This window comes from Ischnura elegans, chromosome 9 (genome assembly GCF_921293095.1).
Source record: "Ischnura elegans chromosome 9, ioIscEleg1.1, whole genome shotgun sequence".
NCBI classification, from domain to species: Eukaryota; Metazoa; Arthropoda; class Insecta; order Odonata; family Coenagrionidae; genus Ischnura; species Ischnura elegans.
In genome coordinates this window covers 15,456,742-15,477,178 of record NC_060254.1, presented here as the reverse complement: position 1 = coordinate 15,477,178, position 20,437 = coordinate 15,456,742, and the positions used below count along the sequence as shown (strand labels likewise).

Sequence of the window (20,437 nt, the reverse complement as noted above, 5' to 3'; positions counted from 1 at the left end):
AAACCTACAGGGGGTGGTGAGTTCTCCTTTAAAAGAAGATATAGATACCATTCCTCTAAACGCTTACATGAAGATCATAATGATCGCATTTCCTTCTCCGTTCAATGTATGCAACGAATGCACGATGAGTTTTGAGTATTACCAGAGGCAACCACCCCTTGGACACCCTAATACTCGACATTGTCGACCACCGCAGCTTAATAAATATGATCTTTACACCCCGTTGCGAAAATACGTACGGTGGAAGGGATTTATCAAATTTTCAGAGGGTGGGAACTATGCCTAAAAAGTAATGAAGAAACACATGACAGTTATGGAGTGGGTGCGTAGAGAAGGGTGCCTATCGTTTTTCCATCGGCAAATATTGGATTCGGCTAAATGAAGTTCAAGGTTGATTAAATTTTTTTCGTTTCATTATCATGATGTATGGGACGTCGGCATATATGACTTTATAACGTCAAAATTAAATTTCCGTGCCGTCCTTGGTGTAATTTGCGAAATGAAAGCCTAAATGTTCTCCACCAAAAATATGAAAATGAAGTTTTGCCGATCCTGGAACCCATCTATCAAGAAGATTGGATATCATACCGTTAGTCCCATAATTTTAGATGGCCATTAGTTTTCATGGGGTGTTTCAGATTTTTTTTACGTTTGAAGATTGTGACTGACTCGGTCCAGTAGGATACAATGGAGGAAAAATTAGATATGATGCATGTATTTTTTACATTCAAAAAAATATTGACCAAAACCCAGTTTTATACAAAAGCGATTCTAATTAAAAGAAGGATTAACAATATCCTCGAAAGTTTACGATTTTGCTCAGCAGACGATTATGGAACTGTAAGAACCTATTTTCCAAAAACCCTTTGTCACAGTTGGATGGGTTGCACTAATATACAGAGGTACCAAAATCAAAAATATATAGCGAGTACCAGTAAAGATGTTATTATAACGTACATATTGTACACAAATGTTGACTTAAATTCTTTTTGACTATTTAATTGCAAATTGAGATATTTTTATATGCAATACTTTTATTGCCATTACAGATCTTGTCAAATACAAGTAATTCAAAAAACACTTACCATAGAAACAGTGAGTAACAATATAGTAAAATCCAAACTAAATGACTTTGTCACGCTAAGCAAGTTTTTTTAGATTTGCAGATATAACCGTTGGCTGGCTAAATATACATTGTTTAGGTATTTATTATTAGGTAGGTTTATTGTATATTATATAAGTCTCCCATGATGGCCAACTTCTTCGAAGTCGACCAATTTCGCGTAATTGTCATTTTTTCACTGAATGTGCCGTGTTTGACGGCTTCCTGTGATCTTCCTCGTCTACTTGATAAGTAGAACTTTTCCCTCGTTATTATTTTCAGCAAGCTTACTTCTCCCATTCCCACTTAATGGCCTTGCTACTCATTTTCTGTACCTTCACAAATCCGAATACGTCAAATGTTCATGAAATTGATCCAAACGTGCATTATCTCTTTTTGACTCATTATAAATTTCTTTCACATATCCATATATTTTTTATCGCTCGGTTAACCTGGGGCGTAACCAATGGTATCATAGTATGGTCTTATTAATATTTTAAACGTGGTATTTCTTACAAATAGTTAATTACTTAAAAGAGGTATGCTAGCAAAATACTGAAGATTTCACGCCTCGTATTCTACCTCCCGTGCTGTGCAAATTTAAAGAATGTGAGCTCCCGTGAGGATATTAGCATGTTCAAACTAAAAGCAAAGAAGTGAAGAAAAACCTCTCTCAAACTTTTTTTTTGCCCCGACATGAAATTACAATGTTACTTCGTCATTTTTTGTGCTCGTTTTACGCGATCATTTCACAGCATTCTGCAGCCTTTTACGTCATTCTCTTGTTCCCGAAGACTTAATTTTCGCGGGGAATCCCCGTCACCTTGGTCACTCTTCCGCGGCCCCAATATTGTCACTCCGCCGTCAAATTATCTCAGATCTACACCACTCCCCTCTCCATTGTCACTGCTGTCCATTCTTTGCAGTATCTAGGAGACCTTTCATTCACAGCGTCTCCCAAAATATTTCTGAGGAGATTATGAGATATACCATCGGCCACCGATCTTATCTGACGTTTAATATATCCAAAATATTATATTTCCTGGAAATCTCGTTAGAAATCGTTCACAAGCCTAACCTGTCATTCTGATTTTAATGCAGTAAGTAAATGAGTTTTTTTTGTTCCACCTTTCATGAAAATATGAGATTTGAGCAATTTAATCTGTATTGTTTAAAAAAATGCTTGATATAAAAGAGTACGGACTTTCAGAGAGGTTGACTCCTAAAAAAATTTTAATATATCCTTTTTCCGAGGGTAAAACAATCCTTATAAAACGTCGTAATATCAAAATCATTACTCAGTCTTCCAGGGTCCAGAGAAAATATTGATATGATGCATACAAGCAAATAACCATATTTTTTCAGTCTAAGCGTTTTCCCGGTAACAATTACCTATATCTTTCAATATAATTTAATTAATACGATACTATGAAATCGTTTCCATCTGGGAGCATGTTTGCAACTGTAGTACCATTACCATACCATATCTGAGAAAAAATTTTACTTGTGCGTTAGTTAATTAACAACTCCCGTTCAATCTCTAGGTTTTATTCATTTTGATCCAGGACGCATTTCCATTAAGATTTTTAAATAGTAAACCTATATTCAAGTTGCGATTTACATTTTCTTTTATGGGCAGACAAGATGCGCAGTAAGAGAATACCCAAGGAAGTTTTAGAATTTTATAATGTAGCACACAAGAAACAGTAAACTCATCGTTCTCAATTTATAGTGAATAGAGGACAAAAAGAAAGGTCCATATTAAAATGATCACTAGAATGAAATGTACTTTGTTTTTCAAGGTGTCTCAAAGCCAAAAGCTGGTTGCATTGACTTTAACATGGGAGGGCGAAGCAGGAGAGAAAATTGTTATCGATATATGCACGCTCTTAAATTTTATCATCACAAGGATTATAAAATCACATACTATCCTACTTTTAAATAAATAAACCATAATTTTAAGGCATTGTTAGAGCTCTGCATCTTCGCTAGCTGAGTGACTGGCAATGGAGGAAGTTAGGAAATAGTAGAATAGCAAAACGACACCTCCACTGCACAAACGCTCAGCAATCGCCCATTGAATCAAATCCGCTCATCTAGTACCACTGCTACTACTACTACTACTAGATACGCGGGTTTGATTCGGTGGGAGATTGTAGAGCGTTTTTGCTGAAGAAGTATCGAAAGGTAAAGAGGGTACCCTCCAAACAGCTGGAAAATTAATCGTTGCAGTAACGAAGCAATTCCTTTGTACTTACATTCAACGTGTGCTCCTTTATGGCTGTGAAGCATTGACGATGTCAGAACCTTATAAATCAAGATAGGAATATCAGAAGAAATCACAGAAGATTTTCGCAGCTAAAATAAATGGTTCGTGTGAGTGGCACGAATGTTTTCTGAGGACTGGAAGAAAATTATTTTAAAAGCCATGTGAATGTGAGATAGGGCACCTTAATTGGACGTATCAGGAGACAGAATGGTCCGATGAAAACAATCGTTAAAGTATGGGAGGAAGATTATATTGGCAGAGGAAGGCTTTGAATGAGATGTAGAGGTGGTGAAAAACTATTTTATTGTTACAAAACTCGCTGATAGGAGAATTTAGTATAGAGCTGTGCCAAACCAAGCTTCGAATTTCTGAATGTTGATAATGCAACACTATACTTGGAGGGCTCAAAGCTTTCCGAAACGTATCGTCAATATTGAGCCTGAAAATAACTCAAGAGTAAAAACTAATTTTATCACAGGGATTTCAACTGTAGTCCTAAGCTTGGTAAGCCTACACCCAATCCTGTATCATTCCTCCAAGCTATTATCGTCGAATTTCCCTCTGAAATTTCCACCATTTCAAGCACACATTACCGCAAGACTTTAATCCTTTCGAGGCATCCCTCGACTTCAGAATAACTCCACGAGGGGATGGATCCACACAGCCTTCCACGCGGATGGGGGAGGGTTTGACTGCAATATTCCCGCCTCAAACGGCAGAACAGTTAAGTGAGTTTATAGTGACACTGGTGAGGGCGGGGCCGATCGGTCGATATCCATCGATTACTTCATGGATTCAGCTCCATCTAAGGATAGAGAGGGAGAGAGGAAACGCCTCCCAAGCGACGTCTTTTTACTCGAGAAGGGTGCTAAGTCGAATAGTCGGGTGAGCACCTATACGAATACGAAGTCGATTGCTTCTCGCGATTAAGAGTTTAGGCGCCGCACACGAATTGGTGGCAATCCCGATGACTATCTCCCTTTTCCGGGTCCCTTCCCTATTCCACGTAAGTAAAGGAACCTCCGTACGTACGTACTTACTCTAAACAGGGCACCCACCCACCTTGGCAATTCCCTGATACCCCTCGCCCCCAAGGGGACGTTTAAAGGGAGCGGGGAGAGCCCTAACTCCGGTGCAGATTAGCACCGCCGCCGGGCGGAAGTAAAAAAAAAGCTAAGGCGACGCTGTCTCACGGCTTTCTTTTTTTATACCTCTACCTCTGGAACTTATATGAGGGTGTGCGCGGGATAAGGCCACTTCCAGGGAATCAGAAGTATCAGCTTTGTGCCTGAGGGGGAAGTTGACCGAAGAGGATAGCGAGAGAAGGTGTGGGCATTGTCTAGTCCTAATAATAAAAAAATCGCTAATTTAGTAAGTCTGATTGAATCCTACTTTCTGCATTCAACGATATTTAGCGATACTTCTACCCAGGCGACCCATCACCTTCGGCTAATGCTCCAGGCGTAATTCAAGCAAACTCAAACTAAACTTCACTCAACTTATGGAGTTAACCACAATTACAATTTTTTTTGTTTCAAGAGTAACCTGAGTGTGTCTTGTTTCCTCAAGGCATTGCCACTTACGATTAGATTAAACAATCAGTGAAGGATGGAGAATCGAGAATTTCACTCCATACTTCTAACACTTTTCTATTTTTCAAGAGAATTTGCAATGTCTTGTAAGCCCTGTCTTGGCCGTAACTTAGAAGAATTCAGAGTTAAGATTTTAAAAACATTTGATAAAAATTCAAAACGTTTTAATAAACTCAACAAGGCAACAATCTAGCCAAAAAGCTAACAAAAAAATCATTTAACAATAACTCTCTAGAGCTGAAATAGGTTGGGTAAATGTAAAATTTAAGAAATATTGGCAAGGTTTCTTTAATAAGTAAGGAGTTTGCATACATGAGAGCGGTCCACATGCTTATTGGGACTCTGTTTATTCTGTTGGTCGGTTGGTCCTATCGAAGTGTACTAGATTGCTTTCGAAGTGTACTATTTTTCTTTGATATCTAAATACATAATATTTGTCGTTATAACTAAAATAAAATGTGATATTTATAATTAATTTAATAATCATTGTCTAAAATATATATACATTCTCTTTCCCCATATTTTGTTTTTAATCTCAATGAATACCGTCTATGATTGCAAATTTTAAGAGCATATGAGAGGAGGATACGTTATATGAGGGGGTGAGAAGCCAAGGGGTAGAAGAGATTTTGTTTTCTAAATAGATTTAGGTACAGAAAATGGGTAAAGAAAACAAACGAGACCAAATAGATATTAAGTAGTGCATTCAGTTTTCTACGCGATGTCAGCAAAAAACAGATACTCACCCGGATGCCTTTGTCACCAAATTTTTGTATATTTCTTCATCCGATTTCTGTAGCAAACTCTGATTAGAAAAAAATGACTTAAACCCCTTAACTTTTCACCCCCTCATATGTAAGAGTTACGGTCACCGAATATTCGCTATAAGCTATTAAATTTATCCTCTATTTCAAAAATTATCGTACACATAGTCGTAATAACGCTTACAAATGGAGGCAACGGAGTATAAATAAAATTTCCCGGAAGTCTCTATCAGAGTCATGTAAACACAAATCGTAAAGCTGAACTCCGTGATTGAGTAAAATTTCGGTACCTCTAGTTATGAGGCGCGCAGCTACGAAACTGCCTCTTCAACTGGTGAAGATCACCCGATTTAGGAAAGAGGGAGGGAGAATAAAGGGGAAAAAGCGAAGAAAGGTGAAAAAACAGATGGAAATTAATCTCTGAATAGAAAAAGAAACTGCTTAAAGTGCTCAGTGTGAGCCAATATAATCACTAAATTTAAATGCATTCAATATCAATAAGTTTTTCAATATAACATTTCATTTGAAGTGAACGTAACTATCATTTTTATGGAAGAAAGCAAGTTAAATTATAAGATTTAGTTATTTTGTATTCTTCAATAAAAGATAGGCCAGCTCAGGTTTAAAATATCTCATTCCGACAAGGTGTATGGAAAAGAACCAAGTTTGGCGTTTCCTTACATCCTGATGATTTTAAAATTCTGCTTGCTAAAACTTGTGTCTAGTGCTTTTATTCAAGCGAATAATGTTTCACTGAATGGGAAATATGAAGCACCCCGAATCGGAATTTCATTTTAAAATTAGTATTTCCGTCTGCGCTGGTCATGCTGAAGTTCCGAGCATAATTACATTTAAAATTTCCCTTAACGCCAAACAATACCTCAAAGGAGTATCATTCTCCAACACATGCGGTTAGGCAATGCATCTCTTCTTGCGACCACAAACCAATTCTGCGGGCGTTTATCTTTCGATGAATTCCCAAATTGAACCTTTTGAACTCTTGGTGAAGAACACACGATTTTTCCCTTTTCTTTTCGATAAAGATCTCGTAGGGATTTCCCGTACTCAGTATCCGGTTTCCAGAAGGCAGGGTGATTTCGCCCGAAAGTACCTTTCGCGGTGCGCGGCGTGGAAGGGAGAAGAATGAAACAGTTTGGAGAGGAGGTAATAATACAGGAGAAGGTGCTGGTATGGGGGTGTGGAATATGGAGAGAGGTTTACTCCTAAAGAGATGCACGCGGAAACTTCGGCATTGCTCTCTGGGAAACAGGAGTGAGAGAGAAGAGTCGACGATAAGGAAGGCCGCGGGAAGAATCGTCAAACCGGGGAGGCGGGAGGGAGAGGTCGGCGGTGGGGAGGTAAGTCCGAAGGGGTGGAAGCAAAGACTTCTGGGAAGGGTAGCAATGAGAGGAGAGGAAGGCCCTAATCCTCCAGAAGATATAATCTCCCTCTCTCCTACTTTTCGTCTCTCTCAACGGCGGCAGTATCACATTCCGGCAGGAACCTTACCCCTCCACCGAATCACCCTTACCAAATCCTCCACAATTCCCCTTCTTCGTACCATTCCCACGAATGGCAGTAGCACCTAAAAAAAAACTACCACCACCCCAAGGAGGAACCCATTTTCCCATTTGCTCCGAAGTGAACCGGAGCTCACCCCTCACTCCTCTACAATTCCACCCCCTCCACCCTATCCCCATGACAACTCAACTCACACTTCTCCACAACCTACCCTTACTTACTACGCCCTCATTGTCTTTTGCATTTAACAGCCATAGCCGCCAGGGTGGCTTAAAATCCACACCCCAATTCTGTAGCCCCGAAAAACCCCTCCCTTTAAGACTGTTAAAGGAGGGGGAACATAGAGAAAAAAACTTCATCACACTTTACGGCCTATCCCTTCCCGTTCTCCTCAAAATCCTCATTCATTGCGACTCCACTATATTCACCCTCATCTTTTTCTCCGGCCTCCCTGAACCACCCCTCTCGCGTGCTAGGTACCACGGCCTTCCTTTTCCTCCACCACCTTTTTTTACCCCACTTCGACACCCCCGAAAAGACCTCTCCGGCTTAAATTCAGTCCTCGCCCATTCGATATGCCCCCTCTTCCTCCAAGGCTCCGAGCTTCATTCTTAAAACCCATCCCGAACACTGGGACTTAATTCCTCAAGCGGTGCCAACTTCGCGAGACCAGATGAAGGGAGAGAGGGGTAGTTCCGAGGATGATATCCACCCCTATCTTCACCCCGCCACCAACCCCCAACCACTCCAACCAACTTAATGCTTCTTAAGCATTCCGGAACTCTAAACAGAAAAACTATACGTCATTTTATTCAAAGTATAAAACGTAAAAATTCTATAAAGCGCCTTCTATATCGGACCTGTACCACAAGTTAAATAAGCACCGGCCATGTAATTGTAATTATTCAAGCTGGATTAGCAATATAACAAATGCAGTTGACAAAAGTGTCAATCCATTTATCCAAAAATAAAAACTTTTTTCTATTCTTGCTTCATTCCATCATACCCCGCCCCGCCCCGAACCCATTGCGTTAATGCGACGTGCTTGATTTTGGGTTTTAAAAAAATTCTGTGAGCGTAAGTCTGATCATAGGTGCATAGGACAAATTTTTTTTGTCTATATATTTACAATAGCCACCACATATATTTTCAAACTTCATTTTAGTGTTCCGGAAATGCAAGTGAAAAACACAAGTTTTCAAAAAGCAACTTTTCACCCAGAATTCTGGATCAAAATTATGTCTCTTGAAATCAAAATTTAGAAAATGAATTGATTTAGCCTTGTCATCGAGAATTGCCTACCCGCGTTGGACTGCAACCTGAAGTAAATGGGGGAGATAAGGCATCCCAAACACTAGACTAAAACGAGTTAATATGAGTTTATAAAAGTCACTACTCATGCCACTAACCGACATGGTAATCCAAATTTCAGAAAGAAATGTTTCAACCACGGCTGCTGACAGAAATTTATATTTTTATGGCGTATTCTACCAAATTCACAACTTTACAATGATGTACCTCAAGACAGCCAATTTGTATTGTACTGCAAATATGTAGAATGAACGTATCGCTCTGCAACCATCAAAGCGCCGTGGACATTTTTGAAAGCCGATTGCAATACGCCCTATGCGACAAAATTAGTCAACCAACCACGGGACGTACGGTGATCTCCTCTACGCAGTCACCTTAAGAGTATACCGATAATATAGTTGCGCAGTCATCTTTCACCCATCACCCAAGTCCGCGTGATGAAGAGGTCCCGGCCGTAATGTTGGCTTGCGGCGCTGCTGACGAGTGTCAGGGGACAGGTTACGGGTCATCGGATATGAGTCTCGATGCGGAAGGGTTGGCCAGGGATTGCGACCCTAATGCTTGACGTAGCCTTGTGCGTTATGACTTTTGTAAGTGTGGATGGGAAAGAGACCATTAAGTAATGCAAGGAGGTCGAGGGAGCAAGAGATAGATATGGACGGTGACTTTTGGAAAAAAGGGAGGGGTTAGAAAGGCAAATACATGAAGAAACACACATGCCCTCATGGATTTTTCCTCGAGCAATGATGTGCGCCTCCACTTTTCATTGCGGTTTCCCGGCCCACAGTTCCCAATGTTAGCTTTTTACCTTCAAAATAAATTTACGGTGTTGCTATCCTACACTTTAGGGCAAAGCATTATTTCTAACAGCTTCTGTATCGCTAAATTTATTTTTTGACGTATTTTGACGGGAGATGGTAAAGGGTCAAATTTGAAACTTTTTCATATGGTATTATTTCCTTTCAACAACTCGCACGGAATGATGTATCACCTCACTTATAGCATTGATAGGAAATCATAGCTTTTTTCTCGCGAAATCACATGATAGCTTAATTAAAATTCTTTATCAACTATAAAGACTAAGAAAGTAGATTTTCCATAGTCAGATGAACTAATTCAGCATCTATTTATCACCAATTTCTTAAATTTATGAGTTTTTAATTAAATACCCATGCAATTAGACAATCTTTTCCTGCAAACTACAGATCAAAATTGCTAATCCAGGCCTCGCTAATTCCTAAATGCCTCTGCAACCATTAAGTTCTGTAACAAACATGAAGTCCTAGCTATCCTCGCATTATAAGAGTAACCGGCTCCGACAAGGTTGGCCTACTTGTAGCTACAATCCTATCCATTAAGTCAGAGAGTTTCAAATCCCCTACAGCAGCGGAGGGCATAATGGACCAGTTACACAGAGATCTCCATAATCCCATAGAGATAGCAGCATGAGACACCAGTGATCTGGGTTCGACCACCTCAAAAAGAAACTTTCCAAGATATAGAGTGCCGAGGGCACGTTCAAAATCTCCGCTGCCGCTAGCGCATTCCACCGTAGTGCCCGTAAAACTTTCAGAGGAAACCACGCTTTCTTCATCCCCATTCCCGTTTGCACCAACAGAGTTCCCCACTCTCACATTCAACGCAGTGCACGGATATGGTTTTATTTCGGTCTTGAAAACAACTCTGCATTCTGGGTCACTTCACCACGGACTACCTTCTGGGGTGAAGCTCAATGCACGCACCATGCCATACCCGCAAAGGCTTCGCTTCCCTGTGCCCCATCTCTTACCCGCAAACCTCTGCGATCCATGCTTTGCCAAAGCCGGTTCTTATAAATATTAGCGGAAAATAAAAAACGTACAAAACAAAATATTAGTTCCAATTCAGCACCCTTACTTGAAACCTTGGGGTGTACTGAACCCCATTTAATTTTATTCCCAAAACGAACTGCACACTGCGGAAAACACTATTAAAGTTGAGTTATTGCTTAGCTGTCTTGATGCCTTATCATGAGATTGTTATAAAGAAATCCATGTAATTATTCATTCCGAGATATCTTCCGCTTGATTCACAGTTTGATTTAACGAAATACGGAATAAGAGCTCTCCAAAAAATGGCAACAGCACTGCGTACTAAATTAATTTCACGCCAATTCCAAATTGTCCAAATCAGCCTCAATTAAAAAAATATGAATACCCAGGTGATGATCTTTTTTTACATGAACTTATCGCTCAATTATCTCATCAAAGGAAACTCAATGCGAGGGGCTAAAGTTCGAAGGGAATATAGCTTTGCTTTTTCACTTCTGGATATGAACATTTAATTTCGTAGGATAAATTATTTTTCAATTAGGACTTGAATATACAAAACTACATCATCTGCCAATGGGCTCATGCATAAAAAATGGATTATTAGAAGAAACTACTAGAAAAGAACAATACAACAGTAAGAACAGAGCAAATAATAGATGACAATGCGGAGCAAAATGCGTCAGAGAAGGACCAGATTGGTACGTCATTTCGTACGACAAAGTTTTTACACTAGAGGAAAAAATAAAGGAAAAGTGCTCCCAGAGAGGCCAAGAGTGAGTCACACACAAGGGGCAAATAGGGAAGGCCGCTAAGAAGAATAGTTCATCAAAATCGATTGATTCAGATGTAACTTGGTTGAAATGTTGGATATTCATGATTGAATAATTAAAATTTCTAATTTCCACTTAATTGTATTATTTGTATTTGATTAATTATTTTTAACATTATAAATGCTAAATACAATTAATTAATTATTATATTATATTATAATTATGATAATTCTGTGGAAACGGCAAAATTTAATTATTCAATTGTGAGGGAAACAAAGTTGAAAGGAAGGAGAACATTGTTGAAACATAGGAAATAGTATGGGGAATAGGGAAATGGACAGCTTCCATATTACAATTTTAGGTCAAATAAGGTCATTCAGGTATTACTTTTTGTATAATTCTAGGTGCTTCAATTTTCAAAGGCACAGTATCGGCTACAGGGGTATACTCTCATCCACGATTATTTCGCTGGGACATAAAGGTAAAGGAAAACAACTTTTGATTCGAAAGAAGTCAATGAATCTATAGATGGATGCAATCTGTAGCTCTTAAGTTAAAAATTAATATTGATGACCAAGTGTAAATATAAAGGCAGAAAAGGAAAATAACCTTCCAGCAATACCAAGAGTGTGAGTGTATGGTATCACCAGCAGCGAAACCTGGAGGTAAACCTATAAAAATTAAAGATTATAAATTATAGATGCATTTGGCTTGATACCCATACATCCTGATAATATTTTTCATCCCTCAATGTGACAGAGTTTTTTTCTATGAGTGGGTTAAGGCACTGTAAGGCTTCTACCCCGTTTCCATCCTTTCTTTATTAGTCCTCGGGCTGCCCTTCACTCTCCGATCTTAAAATTAGCGGTGCCACTTTTTCCCCGCCCGCTGTTCGCTGGAACTAGGAGCAAAAACCACGCGCCATTCTCGCCGGGGAATTAATCGAAGAGAAGCACGAGGAAATAAAGGAAGTTGGCGAAGTTGCTTTGGAGAGAAAAGGGAAGGGCTGGTGCGAAAGGGGGCCGGTCGTTTTCTTCCTCTCCCTTGGGCTGTCAAGGATGAGAGGACGTCTTTGCAGGGGCGAGTATTCCATTAAGGAGAGGGCGGAACATCAATCTCCCGGCACAAAGGAGGCCCACGCTCCGTGTGACACACACATAGCTACCCCTAGCAGCCCAGCAGCGGGAGAGAGGTCTTAAGGGGGTAATTCCGCGACCACGCGATTCCTAGAAAACACTTTCCATTCAACATATTATTTTCAGGCAGTGTTCAATTACTGCATAAGCCTCCACCTGTGCCTCCACCAACAAAAATGCCAAACCTCATCTCACAACCTCATTACGTACGATTTTTCCATTTTATATACTCCCTTTATACAAATAAAACCGATTATTTGAAATATTTCGGAAGTATTTTCTTCTAATAATCTTTCTTATAATAATCAAAAATCGTACCATTAAAGGTACTATTAAATTTACTTCAAGCGCAAAAATAATCTAACGTAGAAATTGGCCACTACTCCTTTATCTTCCTGTTTTACAATATGAAACCAAAGCTAGATGTAAGCAAATTTGTTGCCCATGCCCCATTGCCCCTTATGAGTGTTCACATAATACTTTAACGACCTCTAAATAGATACATACAGCCCAAATTTCTTGGATTGTTCACATTCTAGCCGGGTTCTGAAAACATCAAGTACGTAGATATTTGAAAAATTCTCTTTATTTGGTATACTTCACGAATTTTGGTCGGCACAACCTGGGTGGAATAACTTGGATACATTATCAGAAGTATTCACGAACCCTGTATCATGCTAATTAAAATTTATTTTGTGAACCTTACAGCGTGTTTTTAATGCCCATAATAGGAAGATATTACATACTTCGGGTGAAGTTCTGAGTTAAATTCTTGAAGATTGATTTCTAAGCCTCTACATTCCTCTGAATAGTAGAGACATGGATACATACGGAATGTGAAAATGATTTAGAAATGAATAGATCCTCGAGAGAGGAAAAGAGGCCATGAAATTAGATTTTATCACGAAAGCATTGGATCTGGAAAATTAATAATAATAATTAATAATAATTAATAATAATTAATAATAATTAATAATAATTAATAATAATTAATAATAATTAATAATAATTAATAATAATTAATAATAATTAATAATAATTAATAATAATTAATAATAATTAATAATAATTAATAATAATTAATAATAATTAATAATAATTAACTCATTTATTGCTCTAGGAGTGTTAACTCCTTTGGAAAATACAAATTATTAAAATGGTGAGCAGTACAATTAACATAGTCATACAACAATCTGAAAAAGCAAATAAAGGAAGTGGCAATATGCATTACTACCAATTGACATATACAGTGTTTTCATTTAACAACGAACTGGAATAAGAATAATCTCTTTTTCTAACAGAAAACGAACATTAAAAATACCAAGAGACAAACAACACATCTTTATAAAAGGAAATTAATCCTAAAAAATGAAAAAAGAACTTAATCACTACTTCTCACACAACAATAGGTATTAATTACATCAGTGAGTAGCTAAATGATTATTAAATTACATGATCCGAGTTTATGGGTCGCCAGAAAGTAGGTGGGCGACAATCCTTTTCTTAAATATTTTCTGTGATGCAGTCTCTTTAACCTGTTTCGGCAAATTTTTCCACAGCTTTGAGGCAACAGCAGTAAATGATTTCTGCACTGTAGCTGTGCAGAACTGTGGGACATACAAAAAACAGGTGTCTCGTCTTGTAAAAATATTAGTGTGTTTACAAATTGGGAGAAAAAGATCCTTTAAATAGAGAGGGCTACCATATTTGAAGAGATTGAACATAAAACAAGCGATGTTATATTTTCTCCTTGATTTAAGATCAAACCAGGACAGATTTTTAAAATAAGAGGTACTGTGTTCACCTCGCCGTAAATTAAAGATGAATCTCACACAGGAGTTCAACAGGCGTTGTTGCTTGATATTCAACTCCTCAGTTAAGCCATTGTGCACAAGACTACAGTAGTCTAAGTGAGGGAGAATGAGTGCGGCAACTAGTTTCTTTTTTAGCTGAAGTGGCAGTAAATTTCTATGGATTTTTATTTGAGGCAGAATTGCATTTATTTTGTTGGATATCCTCATCGTGGGTTCTTTCTAGGAAAGATTCATGGCTAATTTCAGCCCCAAATTTTTCACACTGCTACAGAACGGTATGCGTACTTCCTCGACCATTATCATTGGCAGTTCTGTGAAATTTAAATTCGAAACTATCATGCTGTTGCCAATGATAATGGATTTAGTTTTTATGGAGTTTAACACGAGGAAATGTAGCTTAGGCCAAGATGTGATACCAGATACGTCCTCATGAACCTTATTGATGGTATCACAGAGTTTGTTTGGAAGGCAATGGTAATAGATCTGCACATCATCTGCATAGATCATGTATTTGCAGTGAGAAATACAATTTGGGAGGTCTCTGATATACAACGAGAACAAAAGTGGTCCTAGAACGCAACCTTGTGGAACACCACTAGATGTGGTTACCCAGTTAGATAAGTCTCCTTTGGAATCTTTGACAGATTGACGACGTCCATTTAGGTAATAATAAAAGAGGAGAGATATAAAAATATTGAAGAGAGTCGCAGATGCAGGTTAAATCTTCGGTGGGGAGGTCATGCTAAAATTAAGGTAATTAATTTTGGTATGGAAAACCAATGATAGTTAATGTAAAAAACTATGTGAAAAAAGGAAGTGCCATAAGTGCCAGCACATGGATAAGAAGTACTAAGATATTTCAAAGCTGAAGTCGTTATGTAGCCGTGACTGGCATTATTTATTTTTCAAATAGGTATTCCTCATTTATGGGAGGGCACGGACCCCTTGGTGCCTTAAATGGGCCCCTGAGTTGAAAGCGGCGAATGAAGAGCATTGGAAAGGAGCAAAATGGGCGGAAGGTGTCTATACAAGTTGAATGGATAAACGGGAAGATATGGCACATAAGACATTGAAGAGAATGGCTTTGGAGAGAAAACTGTAGACAGGGAGAACCGAGGACTTGATGGCTGAATTATGATGATTTTGAAATGAAAAAAGACGAATAAATACATCAATACTGAGTGAAAGGAAATTTTTCGAATCATAGTATCGAGTTTATTAATGCGAAAATTCATAAAAAAGGAAATTTAAATGACACCTTAAAAGATCCATCTGGCGGAGGATAATTCAGGATACAATATAACAGAATGGCTGCGCTGAGATATCTTGTACAGATCTATGGAGAGTGTGACCCACCGGTAGGTCACGCCGCCCGATGGTGAAAACTAATGTGAACGTGTTAAATGTGATGATATCATAAATGAAATCTATTAACGTTAAAATTTGAGTAAGCTTGTACACTATAAAGAAGAATATTAAATTTGTAGCACATTCATTCAAAATTAAAATTTTTCACACAACAATTTAATTGACAAAAAAAATATTTCATAACCTGATTGTAATCTTTGCAAGAAAGAAAATGACAAAAACATTCCAAATTGTTATTTGATTTCTTGAATACTTGACAAAGCTGATACTTTAAGGTCTTCAGGAAATAAAGTCGTTAAAACCTATTTCTTCCAGTTCCACAAATTAAATAGAAATAGAAGTTTTAAACGATAATATTCAAGTTATAATACCTCTATACATATATATTATTGATCCCATGCATTTTTAACGTATTATTATGGATTTTTATTGATTTTTACCATCGAAATCAAATGTCGACAAATAAAAAATAGGTGCAAGTTTCGAGAATTTCGGCTGTCCGAATTTTGATTTACTTCGTCGTCTAAATGAATGGATTATCTTGAGTACTTACGAACAGGGTCATATGTTGTGAATACACTTTAAAAAAGGGGGGAAGCCTCGTGTTTCTTTCGTCAATATTTCTAGTGGCATGTTTGCTGTCTTTTTCCAATGGCAAATCTGCAGTAAAAAATTGACAAAAAATTAGTCTCAAGGAAATTACGTCGGTAGTTCCTAATTTTCTCTTATTATCGCTAAAAAGGTTATGTACTTAAAGTTTAAGAAAAATGTGATCGTAGATATAAAATGGCTGCCTTAAAAGTGAAGGGTAACCACATCCTCCCTGTTCTGTCCCCTTATTTCTTTTCACAGCGAACCCTTGCTTTGCGCCTCAAGGAAGGAGAAGGAGATCGCGTGATACAAAGAGAGAGACCCTTTCAGGGTGACCGCACGGAGAGCGTATCTTGTCTGCCGATCGTCAGTTCCGGTGGCGCGTAGACGGAACTACCCTCCACTTCCCTACCCTCAAGCCACCCCGTCGAACAATGACCAGACAGCCTGACATAGGTGAGAGTGATCAGTCTCTTGGAAAATCAACTCGTTTCGCTGCGGCTGCAATCTGCGACAAAAGGTTTTCCAAAACATACTAAAGATCTTGTAGTCATAATCATATTTTTGCAATTTTCCGCCAAACTATAATACTTTCACAACATCTTTCAGTGTTAGGCAGTATCATTAGGTATTTTATAACTACAGGATACTAGCTTGCTTTTATTGCAGAGATACGTATGATTTTTATCTAAAAGCACTAGTGACAATTACGTGTATAAATAAATCTTACAAGAAAACTCTATAAAAATATGAATAAATAAAATAAATTAAAATTGCAAAAAATTAATTAGAATTGCAACGTAAAATAACGATTAACAGTAGGAGGACGGCAATTTCGCTCAACCTTGGTGGCCGGAGGGGTCAAATTTGACCCCCTTATTTTTTTCTGACTCATCCATTTATTTCATGGGATTTATGCTATGCTATTCATTAGGGATTACATAATACTTGTAAATAACGACTTTATTCTCCAATCAGATGTATTATTATAACATTTTCTCTTTTTTAAACTATTCTTGTGAGAACCTATTTCTCATGAATGCCAGCAGGTCCTCATTTTAATTTTTTTTTCAGTTATTTGTCAAGACTATTAACCGCTTTTTAGACTACAAGTACAGAAAAACATATTTTATATTGGTTAACTGAGTATTATTTCAAATGACAATAAAAATCATACTTTTTTACAATTTTTTTTTACCATGAGAAAATCATGGGTTTTCATTAGCACATGAGCACAAACAACACAAAAACTGAAAGACTGACCATGCGATTTTTTAATCGTTATCACGAATGCAACACGAATTGGAAATTGAATACGTTTAAACTCAAAAGGGCATATGAGTTGAGATCATGGAATCTACGGAATAAGGACTTCCTCACCTTTGAATTTTCCTTTGAGTAAAGTTGCGTGAATCACATTCATTACCAATTATTTTAATCACCAAACACGTTCCGTTGGATAGCTATGGTTGGTTTAGACTTCGAAAGATCATGAACACAGAAACTACATTTTTCTGTAAATCGTGCCTTGGTACATACATACATCACGGAACTAAATTCAGCTGCTGTGCATCCTTAGAAGAGAATCAATTACTTTGACAGCCCACACATGTAACAACCTTTCGCTCTAAAAAAATACATTTGTTGCACACATGTTTCCTACAAGTTTTACAAATTAGGAATCCCTTAGCATCCTTTTTACATTTCAAACGCACTTGACATTTCTTGCGCTTCGCGCTTGCTTCACACAGATTATCATCGTCCTCGATCTGCGATGGCCCCTGACGTGCGAGGGTGTTAGCAGCTGTTAGCTCCTCTACGAGAGTAAGAAGGAACTTACGGCGAGAGATCTTACAATTGTTTACCTCTCTAAAGAGAATCCAAGCATTTATCCCAGCGAGATCCAGAATGTTGCTAAAAGTGTGAAGAGGCCAACGTCGAGCTGCAGGCTTTACTGAATAAAGCCTCGCCATTTGGTCTACTATATCTACGCCGTATTTGTTTTCATTATAAAATAAAACTGTCTCTGGTTTATGTTTAGAACCTAAATTAACGGTCACATTTGGGTGCATAGTACTTACTATAAGAACATTTTTATTTTTCTTGCCTTGATATACGGTGAGTGTGACATTATCCTTTTTCAGAACTCTAGTTTCGTGCAGCTGCATGCGACAGGTTTTGATTTCAGAAGGGATCTCCCTTCGAGATCTGTTGATAGTTCCAACTACACTAGTGTTCTTACTCCTCAGAGTCTCTGCGAGGTAAAGAGAAGTAAAGAAACTATCACAAGTTATATTCCTTCCTTTTCCTAAGTAGGGGGAAATCAACTGTAGCACCACGTGATCTCCGAGACGCATATCATTTGGCCTGGAATCATCTTTTCCTAGATAGGGAAAAGCATTTATGATATACTTTTTATCCTTATCCACAGCTAGCCAAAATTTTTGCCCGTACTTATCCGGCTTACTTGACATAAATTGCAAAAATGGACAACGGGCTTTTGTGGGGAAAAGTTGTTCATCTATTGTTACGTAGGGCCCTGGAATGTAGCATGCCTGACTATTTTCAATGAAATTGCCCCACACCTCGGATATAAGCGCAAATTTGTCTGTAGCCAGTCTACTTGGCCTTGTTGATTTTATGTCAAATCTAAGAAAACGCAAAATTTCTTGAAAACGGTCTCTAGACATTGCGGCTTTGCATAAGGGCAAACCCCACTTCACTGACCATAATGATTTTATGGGAAGAGATTTGGCCCCGAGGACTCCTCTCAAATAGAAAATTCCTAAAAAAGCATCTAGCTCCTCTAATGTCACAGACCAATTTTGATCTCCAAGCTTCATTCGAGCTTCTGTTTCGGTACAATTTTTTATTATCCTGAGAATTTTTTCGTCTATAATCAGCCTCCAGGCGCTCGAGCAAGTTTCATTTATAAAGCGCTTGGCATGCGCTGTGGGTCCTGCCCTATCCACGAACACATTTTGTCTCGCAAGCCTCCCAGGAAGACCTTCATTTGGGGGCACTACTCTCCACTCACTACCATCTGCGGCATATAGAATAGTACCTATGCCATTTTCTCCCTCCGATTCTTTACCTCTTGGGAGACACATTTGCGAATCCGTGGTATCTAAAGCTGTCGTCATGACATAACCTCCACGACTCCCACGACTTTTTAGATGTCCTCGTAGGCTCGTTGCTCTCCGAACAGCTCCGATCCCTCGGCGGCCCCTACTTCCTCGAACCGCACGGCCCCTGCTTCCTTCTAAAAGCTTCCTTTTCTCTGAAAAATAATTTCAAGGAAAGAAATAAATATCTACCAGTACTATTTTTAGTACATCACATTCTCATGTTATTTCAAATTACTTACCATGCTCAATAGTATTTTTCCTTAGATCTTGCTGAGGGGGTGCACTGCTGTCTTCCAACCTTGTATCGGGGACATCTGAATCCGATTCGGAAGATGGGATGGAATGGTTTGTCAGCAAAAAAGGTTCTTCGTCGCTACTCGAATCACTATCTTCCCCTAAACCACAATCAGAACCCGATTCATTTCCACTTATGTCCTGTAAGGCTGCGAGAAGCTCCTCGTGGGATAATCCTTTCCGAGCCATAGCTAAGAACACGGACAACGAGTGAAGTTCGCTGTCGACAAGTCCACCTTCCAACAGTGCTCGTCTTCGACTGGCTTTTGAAACAAACACTGAATGGTAGGTAGTAGAAATATGAGAACAAATGATGTGAGAAAATGTAATCACCATCACCACGCAGAGACAAAGTTTCAAATCGACGCTCACTAAGCATCAAAAAACTTCGCCAGTCAACACTCCGCCTGCCAAGTAAAAAACTATCAGATTTCAAAATCAACGACGCGGACTTGTGAATGAGTAAGCTTCAAATTGAAGGAATAGACACATTGAAAGTATGAACACACTCAACGAATATCAAGTTTCAATTCAAACACCACGGTGACTGATATTTCAAGTAAACATCAGAGAGGAAATGCAAAACAAGCATGTTGATGTGGCTAAGGAGTAAAATATGGACTTTTACGACTTAGAAGGTATAGAGAGATGAGATCGTGTTTCATTAGAGTATTTTCAAACAGTTCAAAAACACATTTATAGTATAATAGCTACGATGCAAAGAAATGGGAACGTTGAAAACTCTATCACAGGGAGGGGGTCAAATTTGACCCCTCCGGGCTCGAAGGTAAAAGTTAAATTTCCAAATTAACCGTTCAACCGTTTTTTATGAAATTCACCGTGTTCACGTCTTGTCATAAAAGATGAAAAGTCACAAAAATTCAATTCAATCAGAAAAAAATTAAGAAATCGTCAGCAATTTAAAAACGCCGAGGGGTCAAATTTGACCCCTTCGGCCTTCTAGTG

At 38.4% G+C, this 20,437-nt stretch overlaps 1 protein-coding gene across 1 annotated transcript in view; it reads right to left on the bottom strand.

Moving 5' to 3' along the window:
- The window catches only part of LOC124165893, an 89,650-nt gene extending 69,476 nt beyond the window's left edge, over positions 1–20,174 (bottom strand). Inside the window, exons 1-4 of the mRNA XM_046543433.1 lie at positions 19,417–20,174; positions 18,517–19,329; positions 17,765–17,865; positions 11,750–11,811 (exon numbers count right to left, since the gene is read on the bottom strand). Of these exons, the coding sequence (XP_046399389.1) occupies positions 11,750–11,811; positions 17,765–17,865; positions 18,517–19,329; positions 19,417–19,807 (1,367 nt within the window). The 5' untranslated portion in view covers positions 19,808–20,174. The remainder of the gene's footprint in view (positions 1–11,749; positions 11,812–17,764; positions 17,866–18,516; positions 19,330–19,416) is intronic.
- Between the last annotated feature and the right edge of the window lie 263 nt (positions 20,175–20,437).